Here is a 23,846-nt window from a genome sequence, read left to right on the forward strand (position 1 = left end):
ATCAGTTCATTATGAGTTACGAGGCAGCAGTAGCCTCCGCCGGCGGAGACGATGCCGTCTTGGCAAAGTCATTTGTCATTGCAGCCGAAGGCGACGCACTGGCTTGGTATTCTATGCTCAAACCAAGCACAGTCTATTCTTGGGAGAACCTTCGGGACAAGATATTGGCAAACTTCAAAGGGCTAACAGCACAGTCGCTGACTTCCACAGATCTATTTCAGTGCAAGCAAATGCAGGGAGAAACACTACATGACTACTTCCGGAAATTCATGCAACTAAAGGCGAAGGCACCAGATGTCCCAGACGAGATCGCCATTGAAGCAGCGATCAAAGGCCTCCGAATTGGGCCGTTCGCAGCACACTTAGCAAGAGAGAAACCAACCTCCATTCAGCAGTTGTACGACGAGTTTGAGAAGTACTGCAGATCAGACAATGACCTACGCAAGAGGCTGGAGGAGCAAGGTCAGAACAGACAACAAAACAGCAGCAAAAACTCCCAGAAAACCTATACGAACCAGAATGTATCAAATCAGAAGCCAGGCCAGGGACAAGTGCTCAGTATCGAGGGTCAACCCCAACACGAGCAAGGGCAACAGCCAGCGCCAACACGGCCGGAGACCCAAACAAGGAACCAAGGTCGCCAAGGTTACCAAGGAAAAAACTAGAACAGAAACCAAAGCCAGAAACAACGCAAGCCATATTGCGTCTTTCACGGTGAAAACGCAGGGCACAGCACCAAAGATTGTCCGGAGACAAAAGAAACACAAGAAAGGATGAAGAACAAGCAGACTGCCCAACCTTCGACACAGCAGAGCACAAGAGAGGTCAACACCACATACACAACTGGCCACCAGCAGTACTGCCCAATGTACCCAGCGCTAAACGCAACACAAATACATCCCTCCACACTGGCCTCTGCCTATTACCCAAACTTCTTACCAGCATGGCGGTCATCACCCTCGCAGCAGACTCCGGCGAGCAACTACAGGTCGGAGGCAAGCCTGACCTACATAAACCCAAAATCTCCCCATATAACCTACCTCGAAACAAACCCGCCGGAGCAAAACCGAATAAGGTTCGAGCCTCCAGCAGCCACAGCACCACATGCAGCAACTGCCTCCGCCACCACCACACAACCAGCCCGCAACACCAAAAAACGAGCCAAACCCAGAAAACCAAGTCAACCCTCATGGAGCACTGCCAACAATAGGCATGATATTGCCAATCGCCGGAGGATCATCGATGGAGTTTCAAACAAAAAAGCAGAAAAAAGATCACCTCCGCCTGGTAAACAATGTAGCAGTCCAAGGCCAGCGAAACACACAGATTGGTCTAGAGTCCCAATCACCTTCACAGAAGAAGATCTCCAGCTAGAAAGCTACCCTCACGCAGATGCAATGGTGATCAAGGCAAACATAGCAGCATGGGAGATAAGCAGAATACTGGTCGACACAGGCAGCTCGGCAGATATCATCTTCGCAAATACATTCGACCAAATGAAGCTCAGCAGAAATCAACTACAACCCTCCGAATCCCCTTTAATAGGATTCGGAGGCAAGCAGATACAAGCACTAGGAAAAATCTCACTCCTAGTGTCGTTCGGAACCCAAGCGAATGCCTAGAACCGAGTACATAACCTTCGACGTCGTCGATCTGTATTACCCATACAATGCCATCTTGGGCAGAGGATTTACAACCAAATTCAACGCAGCACTGCATATGGCCTACCTGTGCATGAAGATACCAGCACTCCATGGTATTATCACAGTTCGAGGCAGCCAGAAAGAAGCAAGAAACATAGAGAAAGCTATCTACAGAGCCCAAAGAAACATCAATGCAGTCGAGTCAGCGAACAAAGAACTAGAGCCTCCGGACATGCCCAAAGGAGAAATAGATATGGCAGGTCAAGAAGAGACAAAGCTGACCCCTCTAGAAAAAGAGTTACCGGACAGAAAAGTAACAATCAGCTCAAAATTGTGCAAGGCAGAAGAGGAAGAGCTCATGGCAACCCTAGTCAAAAACAAGGACATCTTCGCCTGGTCAGCCTCCTGACCTCCAGGGAGTCAGCAGGGACATCATACAGCACGAACTGGATATCAACGAAAACATGAGACCAAGAAAGCAAAAACAGAGAAAAATGTCGGAGGATAGAATCCTGGCAGCAAAGGCGGAGGTGCAAAGATTGCTAGATGCAAAAGTGATCAGGGAAGTCAAGTACTCAGAATGGCTCGCAAACGTAGTCTTGGTACCAAAGAAAAATGGCAAAATGAGAATGTGCATAGATTTCACAGATCTGAACAAAGCTTGCAAGAAAGACCCCTTCCCATTGCCAAGAATAGATGCCTCCATCGACAAGGCAGCCAGATGCCAGAGGTTCTCCCTCCTCGACTGTTTCTCTAGGTATCACCAAATCTGGATGAAAAAAGAAGACGAAGACAAGACAAGTTTCACCACCCCATTTGGGACATACTGCTACACCAGAATGCCGAAGGGACTAAAGAACGCCGGAGCAACCTTCGCCTAGAATGACAAAGGAGGTTTTGGGATCACAGCTAGATAGAAACATCATAGCCTATGTCGACGACATAGTCGTCATGAGCAAGAACAAGGACGATCATGTCTCCAACTTATAGGAAACCTTCGCCAACCTCAGGACAGCAGGCCTCCGCCTCAACCCAGAGAAATGTATATTCAGAGTTACAAAAGGGAAAATGCTCGGTTATATCATAAGCAGCGAAGGCATCAAAGCAAACCCAGACAAAACCAGAGCAATAATAGCAATGGCAGAGCCCAAAAACAAGAAGGAAGTACAAAAGCTAACGGGAAGAATAGCAGCGCTCAACAGATTCATCTCAAAATCAGCAGAACGCAGCCTACCCTTCTTCCAAGCCCTGAGGGGCGGAGACAACTTCGAATGGGGGCCCAAGCAGTCGGAGGCATTTCATGACTTGAAAGAGTATCTGGCAAACTCACTGATGGTCTCCGTCCCAGAATCGGACAGCCACCTATTGCTGTATGTGGCAGGCCTCAGACCATGCAGTCAGCGCAGTTTTAGTCCACGAGATGGAAAAAGAATCAGGCAAAACTCAAAAACCAGTTTATTTCATCTCAGAAGCACTGTCCGGAGCCAAGCTAAACTATACAGAGGTAGAGAAAAGTCGCCTACGCAGTGCTGATGGCATCAAGAAAACTAAAGCATTACTTTCAAGCCCACGAAATCTCAGTTCCAACATCTCTGCCACTACAAGACTTGCTCAGAAACAAAGAAGCCTCCGGCAGAATAGGCAAATGGGCTACAGAACTATCATAGTTTGGAATCTCATATGTCCCTAGAACAGCAATCAAATCACAAGCATTAGCTGATTTTGTAGCAGATTGGACACCTCCGACAGAGCCCAAGACGCAACCTACAGCTCAAGGCTGGATAGCATTCATGGATGGAGCCTGGGGCCAAGCTGGAGCAGGAGCCTCCGCTGTCCTAACAGGGACCTTCCGGCGTCAGACTAAAATACGCAGTAAGGCTAGAATTCAAATCAACAAACAACATAGCAGAATACGAAGGCCTGATATTAGCGCTGAGCAAAGCAAAAGCCCTAGGGGCAAAAACATTGACAGTCAAAATAGATTCTCAAGTGGTCACTGGCCAAGTAGAGAAAGAATACACAGCAAGAGAGCCAGAACTCATCAAATACCTATCCATTGTTAGAAACATTGGAGCGGAGATTCGAGGGTTTCACCCTAAAGCACATCCCAAGATCAGAAAACGCAGAGGCAGATGAATTGGCAAAGGCTGCAGGCAAACAACCTGCCACTGCCTCCAAACACTTTTTACCAGATCTTGAAGGCTCCGGCAACTGCGGAGACATCGAAGGCACCAAAACCCATACTACACCTGCAAAATGAAGATTGGAGAAAGGTGATAACAGAATTCCTAGAAGGCAAAACAACCGAAGAAGATGAAGCAAAAGCAGCAAGAATACAGGCCAGGGCAAGAAATTACACAATCGTAAATGGCGTACTGTACAAGAAAGGAGTAGTCCAGCCTCTCCTCAAATGCATATCACAGAGCGAAGGCATAGAACTGCTTCAAGAAATACACTCAGGAATCTGCGGGTCGCACATTGGCTCCTAGAGCTTTATCAGCAAAGGCAATAAGGCAAGGCTTTTATTGGCCAACACACATACAAGACGCAGAGCAGACAGTCAGAACATGCAAAGCATGCCAAACTTTCTCTCCAGGACAGTCAAAACCATCGGCGGAGACCCAGCTTATACCTCCGATATGGCCGCTGCAAAGATGGGGGATGGACCTGGTCGGCCCATTACCTCCATCCCAAGGAGGAAACAGATTCACAGTAGTGGCAGTGGAATATTTCACAAGATGGATAGAGGCAAAGCCACTGGCGAAGATAACCTCAGAAACTATCAGAAAATTCTTCTAGGCAGAACATCGTTTGTAGATTCGGTGTACCAAGGATCTTGACAGTAGACAATGGAAAACAATTCGATTCAGAGAACTTCAAAGAATTCTGCAAAAGCATAGGGACGAAATTAGCCTTCGCCTCTGTATACCACCCAGAGTCCAATGGAGCAGTTGAAAGAGCAAACAGAATAGTCTTTTCAGCAATATCAAAGACACTGCTGGGCCTACGCAAAGGAAGATGGATAGATGAACTACCTAGAGTTATTTGGTCACACAATACATCCGTCTCAAGAACAACAGGATTCACACCATTCAAACTGCTCTATGGAGAAGAAGCCATGATGCCTAGAAGAAATAAAGCACGAAAGCCTCCGCACAACAAGCCAGCTGATGTTGCAAGATGAAGAGTATGCAAAAGAAACAATAGAAGCCATCAGACTGGAAGCAGTCGACAACATTGCAAAATATCAGTCACAAACCAAGAAGTGGAGAGACTCTCAGGTGGTAAGGAAAGACATAAAACACGGAGACCTCGTACTCAGGAGAAAACCAAACGCACAACTTCGTCGGTAAGTTGCAACCGAAATGGGAAGGCCCATACACAGCAACGGCAGCAGGCCGACCTGGTTCTTTCCACTTGACCGACAGCGAAGGTGTCACAACAACCCACACATGGAATATCGACAGTCCTTCGCAGATACTACATCTAGGCAATGTAACGAAGGGCAACCTCCGCAAAATATAAGCGGAGGCCCCTACATGCAATTACCTTAGTTTTTTTTACTTCATTCGAAACAAAATGTAAAAGAGCCTGCACTCTTTTCCTCACAGGGGAACTCCAAACGGAGGTGAGGTTTTTAACGAGGCAGGCTCAATGTAAAAATCCTCTACAAGTATAAAGAGGTAATTCCCCAAAAGAACACCACACAGAACCCAAAACCGAAAGCGGCCAGCTCTGGCGCCGCAATATTCGGTAAACAAAAAAACAGGTCCTTTCAAAGCGCCAGCCATAGGCAAGGGCAATTTGAAATGACCTCTATGGCCAAAAAAGGCCTCTGACCCTTGACAAAGACCTGACCAAAGTCAGGCATCAAGGAAAAAAATCCTCGGGCCAAGAAGGCCTCCGATCCCTTGACAAAGACCTGACCAAAGTCAGGCTTCAAGGCAAAAATCTTCGGCCAAGAAGGCCTCCGACCCTTGACAAAGACCTGACCAAAGTCAGGCATCAAGGAAAAAATCCTCGGGCCAAGAAGGCCTCCGATCCTTGACAAAGACCTGACCAAAGTCAGGCTTCAAGGCAAAAATCTTCGGCCAAAAAGACCTCCGACCATTGACAAAGACCTGACCGAACTCAGGCATCAGGGCAACAACCTCGGTGGAACAGGCCTCCGACCTTTCAAAAAAAACCCTAGCGTCAGGGAAAACAAAATTGTGACGCAAAAACTAGGAAAAAGGTCTCCGCTATCCGTAATAGGAAAAACAGAAAGTGCCTGGCAAAACACTGCCACCACTGCGGCGCCAGGCCTCTTTACTTCAAAGATCTCAAGAAGAACGATTAATTCAGGCAACATACAGGCCATTAAAGCCAAGATGCGTTCCACCTAACAACGTACAAAAATGTTAACGCCCGAAAGCCACCACCCCACTATAAAAACGGATTCCCCCCCGTGCCCTTAAGAAACTCAGTCAGCATAAGGCGCAAGGGCGCAAGGGGGGAGCAAGGCATAGTGCAGGCAAAAGCCATAGCAATAGCCATGGAGGCAGGGGTCTCCTTAGATATTCAAGTCGGTCCGTAGATATTGTACGAAAACTCGTAAAATCGGAGGCAACGGTAGACAGTCGGAGACAGTGGGAAAAGAGAGAGGGCCTACGGCACGGTGATGAACAGCAAAGGCCTACGGGAGCAGGGGGATATCGCACGAAAACTCGTAACATCCCCCTGACGCCGGAGACCTAACCTGCCATCTCCAAAGATCAACCATGTCCCACGGGTGCGCAGCGTCGGAGACCCACACCTCCAGACAGCTAAAACACCAAGCTAAAGAAATATCTAGAGTCTCCAGCCGTCTGCACAAGCTGCGCCAAACCCCCAGCCGGATCAAACGACGAATCGGCAAGCCTCGCTAGGCGGACCTTCGGGTACGCCTCCACTGGTCGAAATGCTAGCGGAGACTTCTACCCCGGCCATCAAGCAAACACAGAGAATGAGAAAAAATGGGCCGAAGGTCCTGGCCACCACCTCTGTATCGCGCTCGATCGCCCGAGCAAAGGACAACGGTGCGCGAGCTCAGGGACTAGACGATATGTAAACTACCACGACGGGCTCAAGATACCGCACAAACAATCAAGAAAGTGAACCTGTCTTGTATTCCATAAGGTGTCGAGAAACATTCTTACAGAACACCAACTTGAAATAAAATCCTAACTATTGTGGCGGAGGTCCGCGCCAAGCGAGCGCGCGAGTAAACCCAGCGCGCTCGTCGTCTATGTCAAACCTAACCGACTCAAATACGTCATGCGCGATGCTGTGGGGGAAGGCCGAACACCAATACTCCCAAAGCTCTCTGCTCACGTAAATACCGTCGTTGTAGAGAGTCAAAGGAGCAACGTCTTGCGCAGGCTCCCGATTCGGAACCTACGCAAGATTAAAATTTTGCACTAAACCATTCAGAACAAAATAAACTTTATTCACAAAAGCACAGTTGGACTGCGAGGTACACGCTAGAACAGCTAAATGCTACAAAGAGCCTAGACCTCCGGCGCATCGGCAGCGGCGGAAGTCCCTGGAGCAGGAGCTCGCATCAGCGGTGGGCGGAGACGGAGCCTTGCGGCCTCCGACCACCGACCCCGCCGATGGTAGATCCCCCTGAAGCACCACCAGCGGCGGAGGCACCAACCATAGACACCGAGCGCGGAACTGACGGAGGCCTGCCCGCAAGACCCTTCTGCGCATCCTGCATGCGTAGGCTGGAATGTCAGGGCCAAAAGCAACAAAAAAGGACAAAAAGGGCAACTACAAAAACTGTAAGTACCTTCGCCCGCTTGTCCTCCACCAGTTTCCGGGCAGCAGATCTCCTAAATGGAGCCCAAAAGTGCCCGATGAAATTTCTCAAGGTTTTTCGCAAGCCAAGAGAGGTCTCACCGAGCTCCTCCAGACCAGGCAGCGCCCCCTCCAGAATACTTTCGGTGTGCGTACACTCGCCGCGTGCCAAGAGTTTGGCATAGTTCGCCACTCCCGCTAGTGCCCCGTAGTCCGTGCAACCGTTGATTAGACCAGGGAGCTTCGCAAGATGACGCTTTAGCCAGGAAGCGAGGGCGTACACGTCTAATTCTGGAGGAGCAGAGGTCTCACCTCCAAGCTCGATGATGGTAGCCCGATAGTGACCAACAGTCACAGCGAGGACCCCTTTGACCGAGTCCAAATGCCTCGTCGTCAGAGAAAGTTGCTCCCTCACCGCTGCTGCGGACTCCTTCTCGGAGGCGAGCTCTCGCCGGAGACCCTCGGCCAGCTCACTCGCCCTACGAGTCTGCTCGGCGGACAAAACCTCCGCCTCCCGGGCCTTGGCAAGATCGACCCTCAAGCCATCCCTTTCTCGCTCTTTCTCCGCCAGAGACAGGCGGAGAGCTGTGAGAGAGTCCGACAGACTCCCTTTTTCACCTTCCAGGCGCTCGATTTCCACCTTGAGCGCTTCGATCGCGGCGTCACGATCGGAGACCTCCCAGGGTGCAACGCTCTTCCATTACAACGCCCGTGTGATACCCCTATGACAAAACAAACCCGAAGCGATCAACAGCGGAATCAAGAACAAGACTAGAAACGAGCATATGCAAAAAATATTAAAACAACGAAAGGAGTAAAACCGCCGGAGGCGCACCAGGCTCTGGTGTTCCAGGTGAACGCGAAGAAGCTGGAAGAAATCCATATCCCTCAGACACTATTTGAAGCGATCTGTTCAAAGAGGAACAAACAAACAAGAAACAATGAGGTGAGAAAAGCAAATTTCACGTTAAACGCACCAACAGCCAAAGGCCACCTCCGACGTCTCCAAGAATGGCAAGATAACACTCCTCCCAACCTAGATAGAAGTGTCGGAGGAGCCTACGTAAAAAAGACACAACAGCAGCTTAGGTCGGAGGGCAGATCACAAACAAACCAGATGACGATCAAAATGAAAATATTTTTACTTACTCGGACCCGGCGTCGTCAGCCCCGGTTGCCCTGGACCGAACCTAGCACCAGCGGCAGCTGCTCGCTCCTCTGGGGTGAGAAGTCTAGCCATAACATCACCTGCAAAGCAGCAGGTGCATAGTATTGGCACTTGGCACAACACGCAAAGGGATGAACCGGGCGAAGACAATAAACATAAAGATGTCCACCAAACGAGCTTACTCATAAAGAGCCCGGGCAGAGCAGCTTGCCAGCGCCCTCTGAGCAGAAGTCTCCGCCGTATCGTGTGACGAAGGCCCAAGGGGACGGACTTCCCCAGCCAGCGGCCCGGTGGGCGGAGGGCTCGAAGAAGGCCGAGCCACCGGAGCCTCCTCAGCAAGAGCGGCCTCCGACCGCCCTACGTCGGCCGCAGGTGCGGGCGAAAGCGCGACAGTGGCAGAGGGCGAAGGAACACGTCGCGGGACGGCCTCCGTGTCCTCTTCAGAGCTTGAGCACAGCCCGCCAAGAACGTCGGGCATAGGCTCGGCGGCGCTATCTTCTGGCCGATCGCCAACGCTCGTAGCACCATGCGAGGGGCGCATCGGGATAACGCCGCTCTCTGGACGCCCGGCGCCACTCATCGCCATGCTCGTCGGGCACACCGGAGCTACGGGAGAGCCGCGATCCCCTCCGCTCACAACTCAAGCATCCGCTGATGGGGCGGAGGAGCTCTCAACGTCTTCGCTGCCGGCGGAGGCAGCGCCCGCACTGCCAGCGAAAGACAAATCCACGCGATCAGCAGGGCTCTGTTTTTCTTTTTCTTTTTCATAGGCGCCCGAGATACGGCGACGCCCTTCCTCTTTTTGGATTCGGCCTCCGCTGTAATATTCTTTGCGTAGGCTTTCTTCTTCTTCTTCTCAATCGAGGCCAGGACCTCAGCAGGAACTTCGCGCTCCCGGTATATGATACCGACCTCCTCGAAAACTCTATTAAGTCCGTGGCATGGTGCCTGCCACGGCCATCCGAGACGTGTACTCACGCTCAGAAATCTTGCCAACCAGTCCTATGGCGGCTTCCTCGACTTCGGAGACGAAACCGTCCTCTGTCACCCCCTCCCCCAAAGACTGACCAAAGCGGGGGAACGGAATCCCGGCCTCCGGCCCGAAGATGGGGACCTTGACCTGTTCCAGCTGAAAAGCTGGGTTGTTTTTGCCCAAGGGCCAGTAGTTGGAGGCCATGATCTCCTCCACCAGATCGCGACCACCAGAGTAGCGGCACGTGGCCGCAAAAGCCCGATCACAGGCCTCCCGCGTCGGAGACACCTCCTCTGGTGGATCCACGCGCGTGTGTGGCGCCATCTCCTCCATCCGAGAAGTCAGTGGATACTCCGAGACTTCCTCGCCATCCTCGGTTGTGCTGCGGACCCCATAAGTCTTCACGTAGAACCATTACTCGAGCCAGTCGCGGTCCCACTTGCCCTTCTGGCAAAAAGATATCTCCAGATGATCCACGCCTTGGTTCCTCTTGGACATGAAAGTGCAACTACCATACTGATAGGTCACTTCCACCTCCTTGCCATCTCGCACCTCCTTCTTCCTCTTCGGCTGCTTCTGTAGTTCATAGTACGTGCAAAAGGTGTCCACATCTGGCTCAGCACCATAAGAGACGCACGCCCAGCAAAACTTGCTAAGAGTCAAGAAAGCAGTGGGAGTCAGATGATGGAGCTGAACATTGAAGGTCTCCAACACCCGGCGGAGGAAGGGAATGTAAGGAAATTGGAGGCTGCAGGTGAAGAAGTCCTGGAAGACCACCGCGCTATCCTTCCTCCGGCTCCGGAACAGTCTGACCCGACGGAGGGATCTTCACCCGGGAAGAAGGAAAACATGACTCCTTCAGCATCTCCATGATTGCCTCCTCAGTAATAGAGGACGGGCCGAAGTCCCAAGATTTTATCGCCATGTCTCCGGAGTCCGCGGCGACTAGGTCTCCGATGGACGCAGAGACGCTCCCCAAATCCTCCTCCACCAGCTTTTCCAACTCCAATGCGGAGGCAGAGGCAAGCATGCACTCCTCAAAGCGTGCACCCCAGCCGACGGCCCTAACGCCGAGAAGGTGGCGGTAGGGTCCGGAGAAGGCGGGCCGACGAGTTTGGGCGGAGGCGGAAAGGAGAGCCACCGCGACAGCAACCTAAGCGCGAGACGCGAACAGAAAGACGGAGCGAGCAAGGGCAGCGAGAGGCGAAAGCGAAGAGGGCAGAGAACGTTTTCTCGGACGCAATGAAAGCGAATGAGCGGTGTGGGGGGGGACCCCGCCACCAAGAGCACCCTTATATAGGCAGCGGGCACAACGGTCATCTTCGGAAGTTTCGCCCGCTGCACAACGGTCACCTCCGAAAAAATCGCGGGGAACGTAACGGACACTGACACAGCGGAAACGGTCGCGACGTGGGGCAACGGCTACATTTGCCGCCCAACGGCTATTCTCGACGAGACCAACGGCTACGCCAGAGCGGGCTAGGGGGGAAGTAGCGGGGTCTCGCTCGAAGTCGCCGAAAGTGGCCTCCGCCCCCGCGGACGCCTTCGGCTAAGGCGTTTTGAGCTCACGGCACGCTCTGGCGAACCATGGTCTCAAAAGGGGGGAACTGTTGTAGCATGGCTCTTGGCGGGTGGCGAAGGCCCCTGGCAGCGGGGTGTCGCCAAGGCGTCTTCGAGCGAGCGGAGACCGGGCGCTGACTAGGAGATTTCTCAACCATGCTCGAGGGGTCATCATGGACTCCGTCGAGGCCAGGCACGCACCCCGCCGACCGCTCAGGCGGACGTCTCCGGTATTACGGGCGGAGGCAGCCTTATCTCTTAACTAACCAAACGAACGATTTTGCCCAAGTGTGCGCAGGTACTCAAGCGCGGGCGCTCGCGGTGGGCGCAAGCTCGCCAACATGGCTCCTGCGCGGCCGGGCGGAGACCTACAGATGATGTCTCCGCCTGGACTGGCGGGGACCCTCCAAGGCAACGGCGCGCCACTAAGGGCGGAGGCTCGGAGGCCAGCGGCCGGGCGGAGACCAGCTGGTGATGCCTCCGCCCGTACCGGCGGAGACCCGCCAAGGCGACGGCGCGCCATTGATGGCGGAGGCTCCGAGGCCAGTGGCCGGGCGGAAACCAGCTGGTGATGTCTCCGCCCGGACTGGCGGGGACTCTCCGAGGCAACAGCGCGCCCCTGAACGCGAAGGCCAGCGGCGAGAACCTTGGCCCCCGCGCGGCCGGGCGGATAACCGCGGAGAACGTCTCCGACCGTCCGGCGGAGACCCGCCAAGGGAGCGGCGCGCCGTGGGGGATGAAGGCCGGCGCCGGGGAGCCAGGCCTTTGGGCCGAAGACCAGCTACAGTGGGCCGACCGCTCGTGGAGGCCCATTGCTTAGAAACGGTGTGGCAGGACTGCCCCGCGAATAAAAGGCTAGCGGCAGAATATTCCAGGGATGTACTGTAGTAGTTGAGGGGCATTGTAATAAATTATGTTATGTGGTAGTTGAGTCCTATAAATAGGGGACACTTGTAACCATAGAGGTTGGTTGGTGAGTGAATTAATGGAACCTTAACTTCTCGTGCCATTCCCTTACTCTCCACTATTCCCCCTGTCGCTCGTACCCCGTGCCTCCGCCCGAGGCCGGCCGTCTGACGGACGAAGGCCTTGGTCTTCGCCACGCAGGTTGAAACCTCTAGTTTCAACATCGATAGAGTTCGGAGTCCCTGTAACATATTTAGCACATTCCTACCCGACGGATCTGCCAAGGCAAACAAGAGACTATTTTTACAACACTGTCAAACCAACCAACACTATCAAAATGCTGTCCATTTACAGCAACACTAACCAATCCATGGATACATATATGCAATTCATCAACAATCAAAAGCATTACAACACTAGCATCTAGCGCCGATGCAACACTGTAACGGCAGTTACAAATGAATTCTCTGCATCTACATAGGGGAGTCGACAATAAGCACCCGCATGCAGACTGCCAGACTATCCAGTATCCACAAATAGCAGTTTTGCAAACTAAATACATACGAAAAGAGACAAGCGAAACAAACAACAAGCCCTAGAGAATCAAACCAACCAACAGAGCAAATCGCCATGCTCCATATCTTCTAGCATTCACAACCTGACGAACGTTGTTGCCGTCCAGCGCCTCCAACATCAATTGTATCAGGAAGATACCTACAAAAGTTGGTAAAACATAGAACAAGTTACACCATAAGGCAGCCTGTATGTATAATATTCATCTGAGTTACACTATTCAAACTTACATATCTTCTTCTGGCTCATTTTTGACAGCATTCCTGGCTATACACTCAAAAGCAGCCTCTACATTGAAGCCTTCTTTAGCAGACGTCTCAAAGTAAGGTATGTTTCCCTTTGAAGCACACCATGCTTTAGCTTTTTTCTCAGAAACCTGAAAAGTGGAAATCAAACAAAATTAACAACAGTACAGAATAAATCCAGTGGAAGCAGGAGCAGGTAGCAACTCGTGATGAGAAATACTCACCGTCCGGCTGTTGCCACCATCAACATCAATCTTGTTCCCAAGCACAACAAATGGGAAATTCTCCGGATCTGACGGGCTAGCCTGCATGATGAACAGTGGGTCTTTTTTTTTCAAACACAGTGAAGTACATATAGATTGTTAATAAGCATGTTACTTACTTGAATTAGGAATTCCTCACGCCAGTTGTTGAGCTTTTCAAATGACTTGGTAACATTCACATCGTATACAAGAACACAGCAGTCAGCTCCCCGATAAAATGCCACACCAAGACTTTGAAACCGCTCCTGTCCTGCCGTATCCCATATCTAAGCTTCAGTGAAACAAAACTGTCGTAAGCTAAAATGTGAATGATTGCTAATTCCATCACACTAAGAAACATATGACAAGTCCCATTCAAATGAAAAGGAAAGGTTAGCATCAGTTTCATAAACAGTAATTGCATATAAAAACATTGCTACCCATGATTGAATTAGTACCTGTGAGTCTGTGACGTAACAGCTATCTAGCCAATCGTGATAAAAACAGGCAGGTATGTGCTGAGTTGAACCAAAAATTCTATTTATTCAAATGCACCACATGGCAAAAAAAAAATATTTAATGATACAGATAATAAACAAAAAGACTAATGACACATATCCCTCATTTTAGATAAGGGCAATGATAACTGATAAATGGCAAAATAAAATTATGGACATAATAGCCCTTGTCATTTCCTTTTCGGTTACATCTCTTTTTAAAGAAACAAAACATGATCACTAATGGCCTCTAATGCTTGACATAGTAAGTACTGCAAAGAACATGATAATCTTATAGCACCTCTCCACAGCATCATTCATTATGAGCTAGACAAATCTAAAATATCTTGGCTAACCCATGAAATTTGGGTTGTGCCGAAATGGAAGTAATGAAAGGAAAACAGCTTTTTAAGGAACTGGGGAATAATGATTTTAAGTAGCATACAAATTCAATAGAGTAACAGACACAAACATGTGAAAAGGAGCATCATAAGCTTTTTAACAGGGTGGTACCCAAAAAGCAGAAAGCCGTATAATATTAATTAGTAAAACTTCATCTCTCAAAAGTCAAAAGTCTTGAAAGGGAACTACTCGGCACAACCCCAAAATATCCTTCAGCCACTCAGCATCTCCAATAAGCAACCCACACGATAGTTAAGAAGCACACGGCACTATATAACAATCAATTAATGAATGTTGCCGTACGATCTAAGCAGCCAGTGTACCAGCCTTGTCAAAGTGTTAGGCAAATGAAGGTGATAGTTGGTTGATTCAGACTGAGCACAGCTAGTCGGATTGTGAACAAGCTTCATCTAGAGAGAGAGCACAGGATGACCGGACTGAAAGCCTGAAACTGAACGGACCCCTCCGAATCGGGCACTACAGCGATCACATTGGAGGCGCACGGGAGCACACACCCCAAACTAATCCGGTCTCGGGTTCCTAGATAGATCCCAGATACTGTAGGTACCCCAAGGCAAGTGAAGAGAAAACCTAAATAAATGGCACTGTAACTGTAAGACGACGAAGCAAGCAGACCTGCAATGTGAAGAGGCGGTCGTCGATCTGGACCTCCTTGGTGAGGAAATCCGCGCCGATGGTGGCCTTGTACTGGTTGCTGAACTTGTTGTTGACGTACCTGCGCGCGCACAGAAACCAAACCGAGAAAATCGGTCCCCGATGAACCAACGCAGCAACGAAGTAAAGTGAAATCGAGGGATCGGACAGGGGCGGACTTACTGGTTCATCAGCGAGGTCTTGCCGACCCTGCGAGCAGACACGGGCGCACGAGGGGTCAGTCAGGATTCAGGAACCGGCGCAAGCAATCAAAGTAGCAAACGAACAGACAGACAAAAAAAATGGGAGCGGAATGGAAAGGGGGAAGGGGAGCCGGCCGCACCCGCTGTCGCCGAGGATGATGACCTTGAGGAGCATTCGCCTGCGCGTCGCCATGGTCGCGAGGCGCCGGATCTGGGTCCGCGGACGCGGGCGGATTCGGACCGGGCCGGAGCGTGTGGACGCGGTGCGGACACGGCGACGAGGAGCGGAGGAAGAGCAGAGGACCCGAGGTGGAGGGCGGGGTGGGAAATTCCGCCTCGCGTTCTGGGGGATTCGCGTCGGGATTGGTGCGCTGTTGCCTGCTGGCTTGGAAGGTCTCTTCTCTTTCTCTTTGGTCTTGGGTTTTCTGTTGTTGCCGTTGGCTTGTTTTGCTTGCCTCTCTGCCTGATTGGTGATTTGTGGGGTGACTGCCTGCCTCCCCCTCCTCTCTTGAGCCTGCTCTGCTGTCGCCTCGTGTTTTCTGATGGCACACTGCACATGCACAGCGTTCATCTTCCCGTTCTCTCGTCTGGCCCTGTGCTGTGCATGCAAACTGCCAACCAGCTCAACACAAGGTCCTGCGCTGTCGTCTCCAGGTGTGCACGTACTCCTACTAGTACTCAGCAGTCAGCAGTTCAGCACAGCCTGTCTGCATTGTTGTCACTGTCAGTATGCTGCAGTATGCCCCCGAATTGACACCACAGACGCGGACGGCTCAAACTCCTCCACGCAGCCGTGCTCCGTGGGTTGCTCATCCCGTGTCGATTTCGTGCAGCCAATCCAACGACAGTTTTTATCCACTCTGCTCATACTCATAGCGTCAATAATCGGTTTCTAAAAGAGTCATGAATTTATATTCCGTATGCCTCATGTAAAACATTCTCAGTGGCGGCGAGATCGCATGAGACCAGTGAACTGAATCTACCCCCAAAAGGAACAAAAAAAAAGCTATCTCAACCGAACAAAGCATCTCGTTCTCCCGGCAGCAGGTCAGCAATCAATCAGCTAGCAAAGGTACTAGCTAGGAGGACGAGTGGAGGATTTACAGACGCGCGGGGGGCTGGCACGCCTCACGCCTCACGACTCACGACGCCGCGGCCGCGCTGTCGGCGTCTGTCTTCACGCTCGCCGCCGGCTCCTCCGCCTCCTGCGTCGTCGCCGTCTTCGTCGAGTGGTGCCCGTCGCTGCTCGACACCGACGGGTTCTGCCTGTACTCGCTCGTCGGCGTCTGGCCGCTGCTGCTCTGGAGCCCGCTGCCGCCCAGCGCCATCTTCCGGAACTTCTTCAGGTCCTCGTTGTACTGGTTGGTGTCGTAGTCGGACGCCGAGCTGCTGTATGATCCCATGAACCGGCTGTGCCCAGGCCGCACGCCTTCGTTCAGGTCGTCCAGGGAGACGTCGCCTTCCAAGGCTCGGACAACCTGCGTGGATCAGGCAGCAAGAGCAAATAATTTCTTCTTAGAATTCATCGTTGAAGCAACACGAAACTAGATTAGTCAAAACTAATAGTACAACTACAACATGTCCTCATCAATCAAGCAGATAACGATAGCAGAGTATACATAGGTTAGCTGAACCACTGCCATGCTGAAAAACTGATTACCTGAAACAGTGTTGGGACCTCTTATTTGTTACTCCTACTGAATAACTGAAAGTAGAGAATAGTTAACTTGTATACCTGACCCATCCGTGGCCGCCGCCGTGAAGAATGGCGAACACATGCAGCTGCGCAGGCTATCATCCTCGCCATCTCATTGTCATTATACTCACTTCCCAGCCGGGGATCCACTAAAGCATCATGATTACCATCCTCAAATGCTTTTATCATCAAAGGCCTTGCCTGCAGGAGAAACAAATCAGTATAGTGAAAGGAAGGAGCACATGTTTACAGTAATGACAAGAGGAATTATCATCTGTAGTTCACATGATGATGAACAGCCTGAGATGAATAGTTAAAAAAGTCACATGCAAAGATCAAAATAGGAAAGCCATGAAACCCCATCAAAAAGGAAACCATTATATCTAAGATAAATAAGAAGTATAATTTTGATTTGTATGAAGATAAAGCATGCAGCTGTTAATTACAGACCTCAATAGTCAATAATAACAATGATATCTAGTCACAGAATTACAGTAAATATTGTTAGATGAAAGACACTTTTTAGGATAAGTGGAAGTAGTGGAAGAAATGAGTTGACCTTGTTAGCCACAGTACTGTGTACCAAAAATTCAAATTGGTTTCCACGCATAGCTTACCCAGTCAACCAAGTTGTCATCCGCTTGTCTTGAATTTACAGGTCGCCGCCCAGTTATTAGCTCAAGAAGCATTACTCCAAAAGAGAAGACATCTGATTTCTCAGTGAGCTTGCCAGAAGCAGCATACTCAGGTGCTAGGTACCTATGAGGAGTAAGAGATTTAACATAGCAATTTGATACAGTAGACCCTGTATGTCTATTGTGTACACAGATAACCCTGGTGGGTCTTCTGTTTTGAAACAATAAAATAAAATGAGATGATATTACACCATAAGACTGAACATACCCAAATGTGCCCATTACTCTGGTTGAAACATGGGTGTTTGTATCAGAAGTGAATTTTGCAAGTCCAAAATCTGCCACCTGCAAAGAAAGCCACTTAGCAAATTACGCTAGCACATATGTTTGTGATCGTAAGTTAGTAGGTTCAAATCAACTATTTAATGACCACATGGTAATAATTATACATCTCTTTGTCAAAACATTATGTCATCTGAATGTAATCATCTCAACTAGACTTAAAAGCTTAGCCTAGTTCAATTGTATACAAGTTTCTAGTCTAGTGCCATTCAAGGAACAATGACAAGTCCATGGAGAAAGTATGTTACTCCTTAGGAAAAGGAAGAGCAGCGGAGAAAGTAGAGGATACCTTAGGTTCAAATCTTAGATCAAGAAGAATATTTGAGGCCTTTATGTCACGATGAATAATCTTAGGATGGCCTATGAAGTGAAACCAGAATAAAATCAGTATAGACTAGCTACTTGCCCATCCATCCAAAAGCAAAAAAGAAAGCTCAAAGCATAATAAGTAGCTATGGCTGTGAGCTCACAATCTTCATGAAGATATGCCAATCCCTTCGCAGAACCCAGAGCAATCTTTAGTCTTGTTGGCCAATCCAAGGTTGGTCTGCCTCTTCCTGAAACAAAAGAGAAGATAACCCTCAGAAAGTGCTCAAGGAACAAAAACCAAAAGGGTATAGCAGATGGTATGACACATGCGTGTGGTCCAAGCAAAATGTTCAGGATTTATATCAGAAGTGGTTGAGAAACTATCAGAGTCAGAAATCATTTTCCATCTTTAGCACAAGCTCAGCCATTGCGTTGAATGGGACATCTTCTTGTCTTTTCTAACACTCCTAACAATTTGACAAACCGAATGAAAATAACATATAATTCAAACTAAAGAAAAGAGTATCATTAAAGTTAATAGCTTCCACGGATTGGTTTGTTTGTGGCTACTGTTATGGCTTGACGAAATTCTCGAATACATAGAAGAGGCAGGTCGCTATAACGCACTTCAACAAATCAAAAATTCCTATAGTACTCAATTATTCTGAGCAAGCAAAAACATATCCTTAGTATACGTCTTAGGTTGCTTCAGTGAAATGGAATGACAAAATATCCAACAATTGTTGTATACGTGTACCTTGATTTCACAAGTTTTCCGTTGCAAATCATCTGTACTTTTTACTAGGATACTTTAGTGTATGACGATAAATGTATTAGCTACGACATATGTGGCTACTAAATATGGAAAACAATATTACATATTTTCTAAGGTGCCTTTGAGAGATCATACAAAGCATTTTGAACGAGATGAAGTAATTACGGTGCAGAAACAGGAAGAGAACATACCATGTAAGTGGAATTCCAATGTATTGTTTGGAACAAACTCGTAGACGAGCAGTCTGTTGGCTCCAGAAATGCAATAGCCAACCAAAGAGACAAGATGCTTGTGATGTACTCTGCTGATAATCTCAACCTCTGCCTGGAACTCGCGCTCTCCCTGGCCACTTCCATCTCTTAATTGCTTCACGGCAACCTCTGTGCCATTTGGAAGCACTCCTTTGTGAACAAACCCAAAACCGCCTTGCCCCAGCAGATTAGCATCAGAAAACCCATTGGTTGCCGTCATCAGCTGCTCGTAAGTGAATGTGCTCCTTGAAAAGCTAAGGGCAGTGCCAGGCGACAGCGGAGGGCGGCTCTCACCACCTGAGTGATTCGAAGCGGAGCCACTGCTATGTACATTAAGCGGGGGAGGCGGAGGGGTAGGATGTGAACTAATCTTAATTACATGGTCAGGTGGTGGTGGAGGGGCATTATGCTGCCAGTTTTCGTACTGATCCCCTGAAACAAGACAGTCGTGACTTTAAATAAAAATTATGGAGAAAGAAATCGCACATGAAAACTTCCCAATGCAGAATAAAATGAAGAAATAAAGGTTAAAGTAAACGCATTCACATGATGATGGTGTAACCCAGAATTGGAAAAAAATTCTTTCCCTCGTGACTTGACTTGAAACCTTGTGAATTCCATGATTTCCCCCAAACAAAATCACTAACCATGTGGAGTGCTATCAGTTTTTTTGCTGTGAAAATTCACCCTCTTGATTATGTAGAATGTAGAACACAGACGAATATCGACACGACCAATATTCCATACTAAACTTAGGCCCATGAACAACACGTGATTCCATTGACACACATTATGCGACAAAACCTCCAAAATAAAAAATCAGTCAATGTTTTTTTAGTCATCACACATGACATACATGCCGGCATGCCGCCAGCACTAGCCACATCTCGCACGCACCAAAATAAAAATCCTCGAGAGAAGCAAAACCACGATTGTGCTGTGCATCAAAACCCACAAAACACATTCACAATTCGCCCTGGTATGGTAGCAGAGAATACAGCACGATTATGCTAGGTGATGGCGAAGCAAAACCACGATTATGGTAGCAGAGAAGCAAAACGACATTTATGCTGTGCATCAAAACCCACAAAACACATTCAATTCGCCCTGGTAGTAGAGAACACAGCACAATTATAGTAGGTGATGGCGACGTGACACCTGTTCGGGAAGCGTAACAGAGGTGGCGGCAGCTCACCTTTGTGCGGCGGCGGCGGAGGCGGAGGCGGCGGCGGGTGGCCGTAGTAGTGCAAGAGGTGGGGCGGCGGCGGGGGCGGGGGCGGGTGGTGGTGGTGCCGTCGCCGCCTCCTCTTGTTGCTCCTGAAGAGGCAGAGGCAGAACAGGCTGCCGAGGAGCAGCACGGCGAAGCCGCCGACCGCGATCCCCACCACGACGGACGTGGTGAGCCCCGACCCGGAGGAGGACGGTGACGGCGGCGAGGCCGAGGCCGGCGTCGCCCTGCCGGGCGCGGGGAACGCGGGCGCGGTTGGGGCCGCCGGCGTCCCGGGCGGCGCCGGAGAGTTGGTGGAGGGCGGCGCGGGAGCGGTGGGGGAAGCGAGCGATGGCGTCGGTGTCGTGGGCGTGGGCGTGGGCGTGGACGGGGGCGTCGGGGAGGTGGGGGAGGAGGAGTTGGACGGCGGCGGCGTCGCGGCCGTACCGTTGGCCGGCGCGGCGGGCGGAGAAGTGGCCGGCGGGGACGACGATGGCGAGGAGGACATCGCGGCCGGTCCCCTCGTGTGCGGTGGCTCGCGCGTCCTTCCTTGCTGCGCAGTGAGCTAGTGGTGCGCTGCTTGCTTTTTGGTGGCTGGTGGGGGGAGGGGAATTGGGAGGCCTGCGCCTGCTCGGATCGGACGGGGAATGCGACCCGGGTCCGGGCCGCGAGACGGCGAGAGGGGAAGGGAGGAGCTGCAGGAGCGCTCGCACGGCTGCACCTGCACCTGCCGCCAGGCACTGGCTGGCTGGGGCGGCGGCGGCGGGACTAGTGGAGTGTACTGGTGCGGGGTGTAGCCGGACGCGAGCGACGTGACGGGGAATAATAAAAGCGCGAGGGGAATCGGCGGAGGATTGGCCGGAGAAACAGGAGGGAGCCCGCGGGCCGGACTGCGTTGCGTTGCGTGGGATTGCGAGCCAGCCAGCAACGGAAAGCGTGACACGACGGGCGGCGCTGGCGTTCACGCACGCGGCCCGCCCGCGCTTTCCGGTGCGCCCCTCCTCCGCTGTCCACGCGCCTCCTGCTGACCGGTGGGCAGCGTCAGTGGCGTAGTTGCGTAAGAGACGGAGCCGGCGGTGGTGGTGGGCGCGTTACAGCTGCGGGACCCGGTGGCGCGGCTCCGGTCCGGGCGCCTCCCGCGTCGCCACGGCGTGATTACTTGACGACGGTGACTCGGGTGGCGAGCGGCCGAGCGGGACGTTTTACTGCCGGACCGCCGGGCCGGGCCCCTGCTGCCCTCTCGTCAAGCTCCGTGCCGCGCGACCGGCCAAGGGACTCGCCGCTCACCGCCAATGCCGTGAGAGTCTACACCTGCTGTACGTAAGTCCCGAAAACAATGCACTGGAACAGTATCATGTTTGAGTGTACCATGTTTTAGAGGAGGGTAATAGGGCAGCTCAAACAATTGACTTTTAAACTAAGCATTTTCTCATATTTTAGATCTTGTTTGGATCCATTTGTCATGGCAAAAGTTTAGCTGCTAAACTTTAGTCGGGTGTTTGGATTCATGGCAAAAGTTTAGTTCTCCATCTTACCATGACTGATTTACCCTCATTCAATTAGGGCCTCTTTGGCACGGCTTATGCCGGCTTCGGCTTCATCTATTTTACGTAAATCGAGGCACTGTAGCGTGAAGCCGTTTTGTAAGCCGGGATTAAAATGAACTAGAAGCCGGAAAAAGCCAGTTTTTCTGGTTTCACCGGCTTTGGCTTCACCGATGAAGCCGTTTTGGATGAGTCGTGCCAAAGAAGGCTTAAGCCATAGGAGAGAGAGAGGGCGCAGCTGGATGGGTGGGGGCTATCTGGTGTCCAGTGCGTCCCCAAAGATGTTTTATCCTAGTTTTGCACCTCTTGATTAGCAAATGGGCAAAACTTTAGTCCACCCTATTTGCTCATTTTTAGCCTACCTGTTTAGATCCCTATGGCAAAAAATAGGTTAAAAGTGCAAGACTAAAGTTTTACCATGGACTTCAAACATCCCCTTAAGGGCATATACAACTCACAGACAGGGGTCTGTTTCTAAGTGCCTTGAATCTATCATACAGACAAGTATATAGATTGGCCATACAACCCACATACGGAGTTATGTCTCTAAGCTATTTAATGCTTTGCATGTAGCTAAGTTCAACTATAAATAAATATTTGTATATCATTATGTGGCTATTTGATAGAAAATGTATCAAGGATAAATAGGAGCAACATAAAGGGCGTACCCAGTGCAGAGAGCTCCCGCTTTGTGCGGGGTCTAGAGAAGGTTGTCAGTGGCAAGCCTTGCCCTCGCCTGTGCAATGCGATGAGACTGCGACTTAAATCTGGGACCTTCCGGTCAATGCGGTAAGACTCTACCGCTTGCACAGCAACATAATTACAATATTTTTTACAAAACCATCGTTATAATGATTATATTATATATTAGAAAAAAAAAATTGCACATATATATTAGGAATAGACCCCCAATTTTCACTCGCTCCAGACCACCATAATGCCAGGGCCGACCCTGATTCTATGAAGCACATTTCATCAGACATTAAGTTATGTGATCAAGGAACAATTCTACTAATCCCAAACAGCCTAACTAGCTTCAATTTACAAGATCAAGTGATTAATCAAGAACGTGCACGCCATAGCTGGGCAGGATTGCGCTCGTCGACCAACAGTCATCGTACGTTTGTTGAATCCCACGGAGGCTGCGCTCTCCGGCAGCGGCGGCGGCGCACGACACCACCTACCAAACGACCGCGATGGCCGGAACAGCTACTTCCTCCGGCGGCTTGCAACGAGATGCCCGCTGCCGCGATGGCCTCTCCGGCGGCCTGGAACGAAGTCGCCTCGGCCTGGATCTCTTGAGAGAGATTTCCCTGAATCGTGCGCACTGGATCCTCGCCCTCAGGGTTGGAGACGGCAGCGCCCGTACAACGCTGCTGGAGAAGTCACCTCGGCCTCGGGCAACGGGACTTCCTCGTCGTCTCACGAGACGACGCCGACCCCGTCTCCTCATATCGGTGGGGTGTTTTTTGCAAAATATACATCGTAGAGACGGCTTCTGAAGACCCGTTGTACATGCCCTAATCAAAGAGAGAAAAAAGCTAGCTCTTAATTAAGAGATAAGCTCTTACACACTTCAAGGTTATGTGAGAATGTCATGTAGGGCTATCAATGTTAAAAGCTATGTGCTAAAGTTAGCACTATTAGAGAAGTTGACTTAGAGCTAGTAACTGACTCTAACCATTTCAGGCGCCCTTAACATCTATCGCATCAAAGAAAGTATAGATTTAAGTTTACTCCCTCCATGTTCCTCAAGAAAGTCGTTTTGGACATTGACACAGTCTCAAAAACAACTTTGACCACTACTTTTTGCTATAAAATATTTATAAACACTGCTACACAAAAACTTAACCGAGGTGTTTCCCAAACTGCCTTGGAGGCAGGAGGGTCGGTTGCCCACCACCGTTATTGGGTGGCCGACAGCCGGCCCAGCAACTGCCTCGGTTAATAGTGATTAATCGAGGTGGTCACATTATAAGGCCCACGCTCGGTAAATAGTGGCCCAAACAGCCCATCTAGGCTCGGTAACGGGTTCCTAGTATATATACCACGAGCACAACAAACCCTAACTTCCATCCTCACCTCGCTCTCCCTCAGTCGCGCGTCAACCTCCTCTCCCGACGTAGTGGCGCCTCACGCCCTCGATGAAGCAACGCGCCTCCCCCTCCACTCTCTCTCCCTCCCTCCCTCAGCGGCCCTCC

At 50.5% G+C, this 23,846-nt stretch overlaps 2 protein-coding genes across 2 annotated transcripts; both read right to left on the reverse strand.

Moving 5' to 3' along the window:
• Positions 1-12,391: 12,391 nt before the first annotated feature.
• Positions 12,392-15,079, reverse strand: LOC136449373 (ras-related protein Rab7). The gene is made up of 7 exons (XM_066449392.1): positions 15,027-15,079; positions 14,867-14,893; positions 14,666-14,765; positions 13,271-13,417; positions 13,113-13,193; positions 12,874-13,019; positions 12,392-12,784 (listed from the first exon to the last, which is right to left on the reverse strand). Exons 1-7 carry the CDS (start codon positions 15,077-15,079, stop codon positions 12,715-12,717), a joined length of 624 nt encoding a protein of 207 aa, XP_066305489.1. The 3' UTR covers positions 12,392-12,714.
• A 685-nt stretch (positions 15,080-15,764) lies between these two features.
• On the reverse strand, positions 15,765-20,740 carry LOC136553286 (proline-rich receptor-like protein kinase PERK1). The gene is made up of 8 exons (XM_066449383.1): positions 20,090-20,740; positions 18,835-19,326; positions 18,030-18,116; positions 17,849-17,919; positions 17,486-17,562; positions 17,200-17,341; positions 16,622-16,783; positions 15,765-16,364 (listed from the first exon to the last, which is right to left on the reverse strand). Exons 1-8 carry the CDS (start codon positions 20,607-20,609, stop codon positions 16,029-16,031), a joined length of 1,887 nt encoding a protein of 628 aa, XP_066305480.1. The 5' UTR covers positions 20,610-20,740; the 3' UTR covers positions 15,765-16,028.
• Positions 20,741-23,846: the final 3,106 nt, after the last annotated feature.

Source organism: Miscanthus floridulus, chromosome 5 (genome assembly GCF_019320115.1).
Source record: "Miscanthus floridulus cultivar M001 chromosome 5, ASM1932011v1, whole genome shotgun sequence".
NCBI lineage: Eukaryota > Viridiplantae > Streptophyta > Magnoliopsida > Poales > Poaceae > Miscanthus > Miscanthus floridulus.

Excerpts from the sequence above, each read along its gene's own strand:
- LOC136449373 (XM_066449392.1), bottom strand. The coding sequence starts at position 15,079 with ATGGCGACGCGCAGGCGAATGCTCCTCAAGGTCATCATCCTCGGCGAC. Across the intron at positions 13,194-13,270 it reads GTGAGGAATTCCTAATTCAA|GCTAGCCCGTCAGATCCGGA; the intron begins GTAAGTAACATG and ends TTCATCATGCAG. Across the intron at positions 13,020-13,112 it reads ATGGTGGCAACAGCCGGACG|GTTTCTGAGAAAAAAGCTAA; the intron begins GTGAGTATTTCT and ends TCCACTTTTCAG.
- LOC136553286 (XM_066449383.1), bottom strand. The coding sequence starts at position 20,609 with ATGTCCTCCTCGCCATCGTCGTCCCCGCCGGCCACTTCTCCGCCCGCC. Across the intron at positions 19,327-20,089 it reads TCCGCCGCCGCCGCACAAAG|GGGATCAGTACGAAAACTGG; the intron begins GTGAGCTGCCGC and ends GTCTTGTTTCAG. Across the intron at positions 17,563-17,848 it reads ATCTAAGATTTGAACCTAAG|GTGGCAGATTTTGGACTTGC; the intron begins GTATCCTCTACT and ends CTTTCTTTGCAG.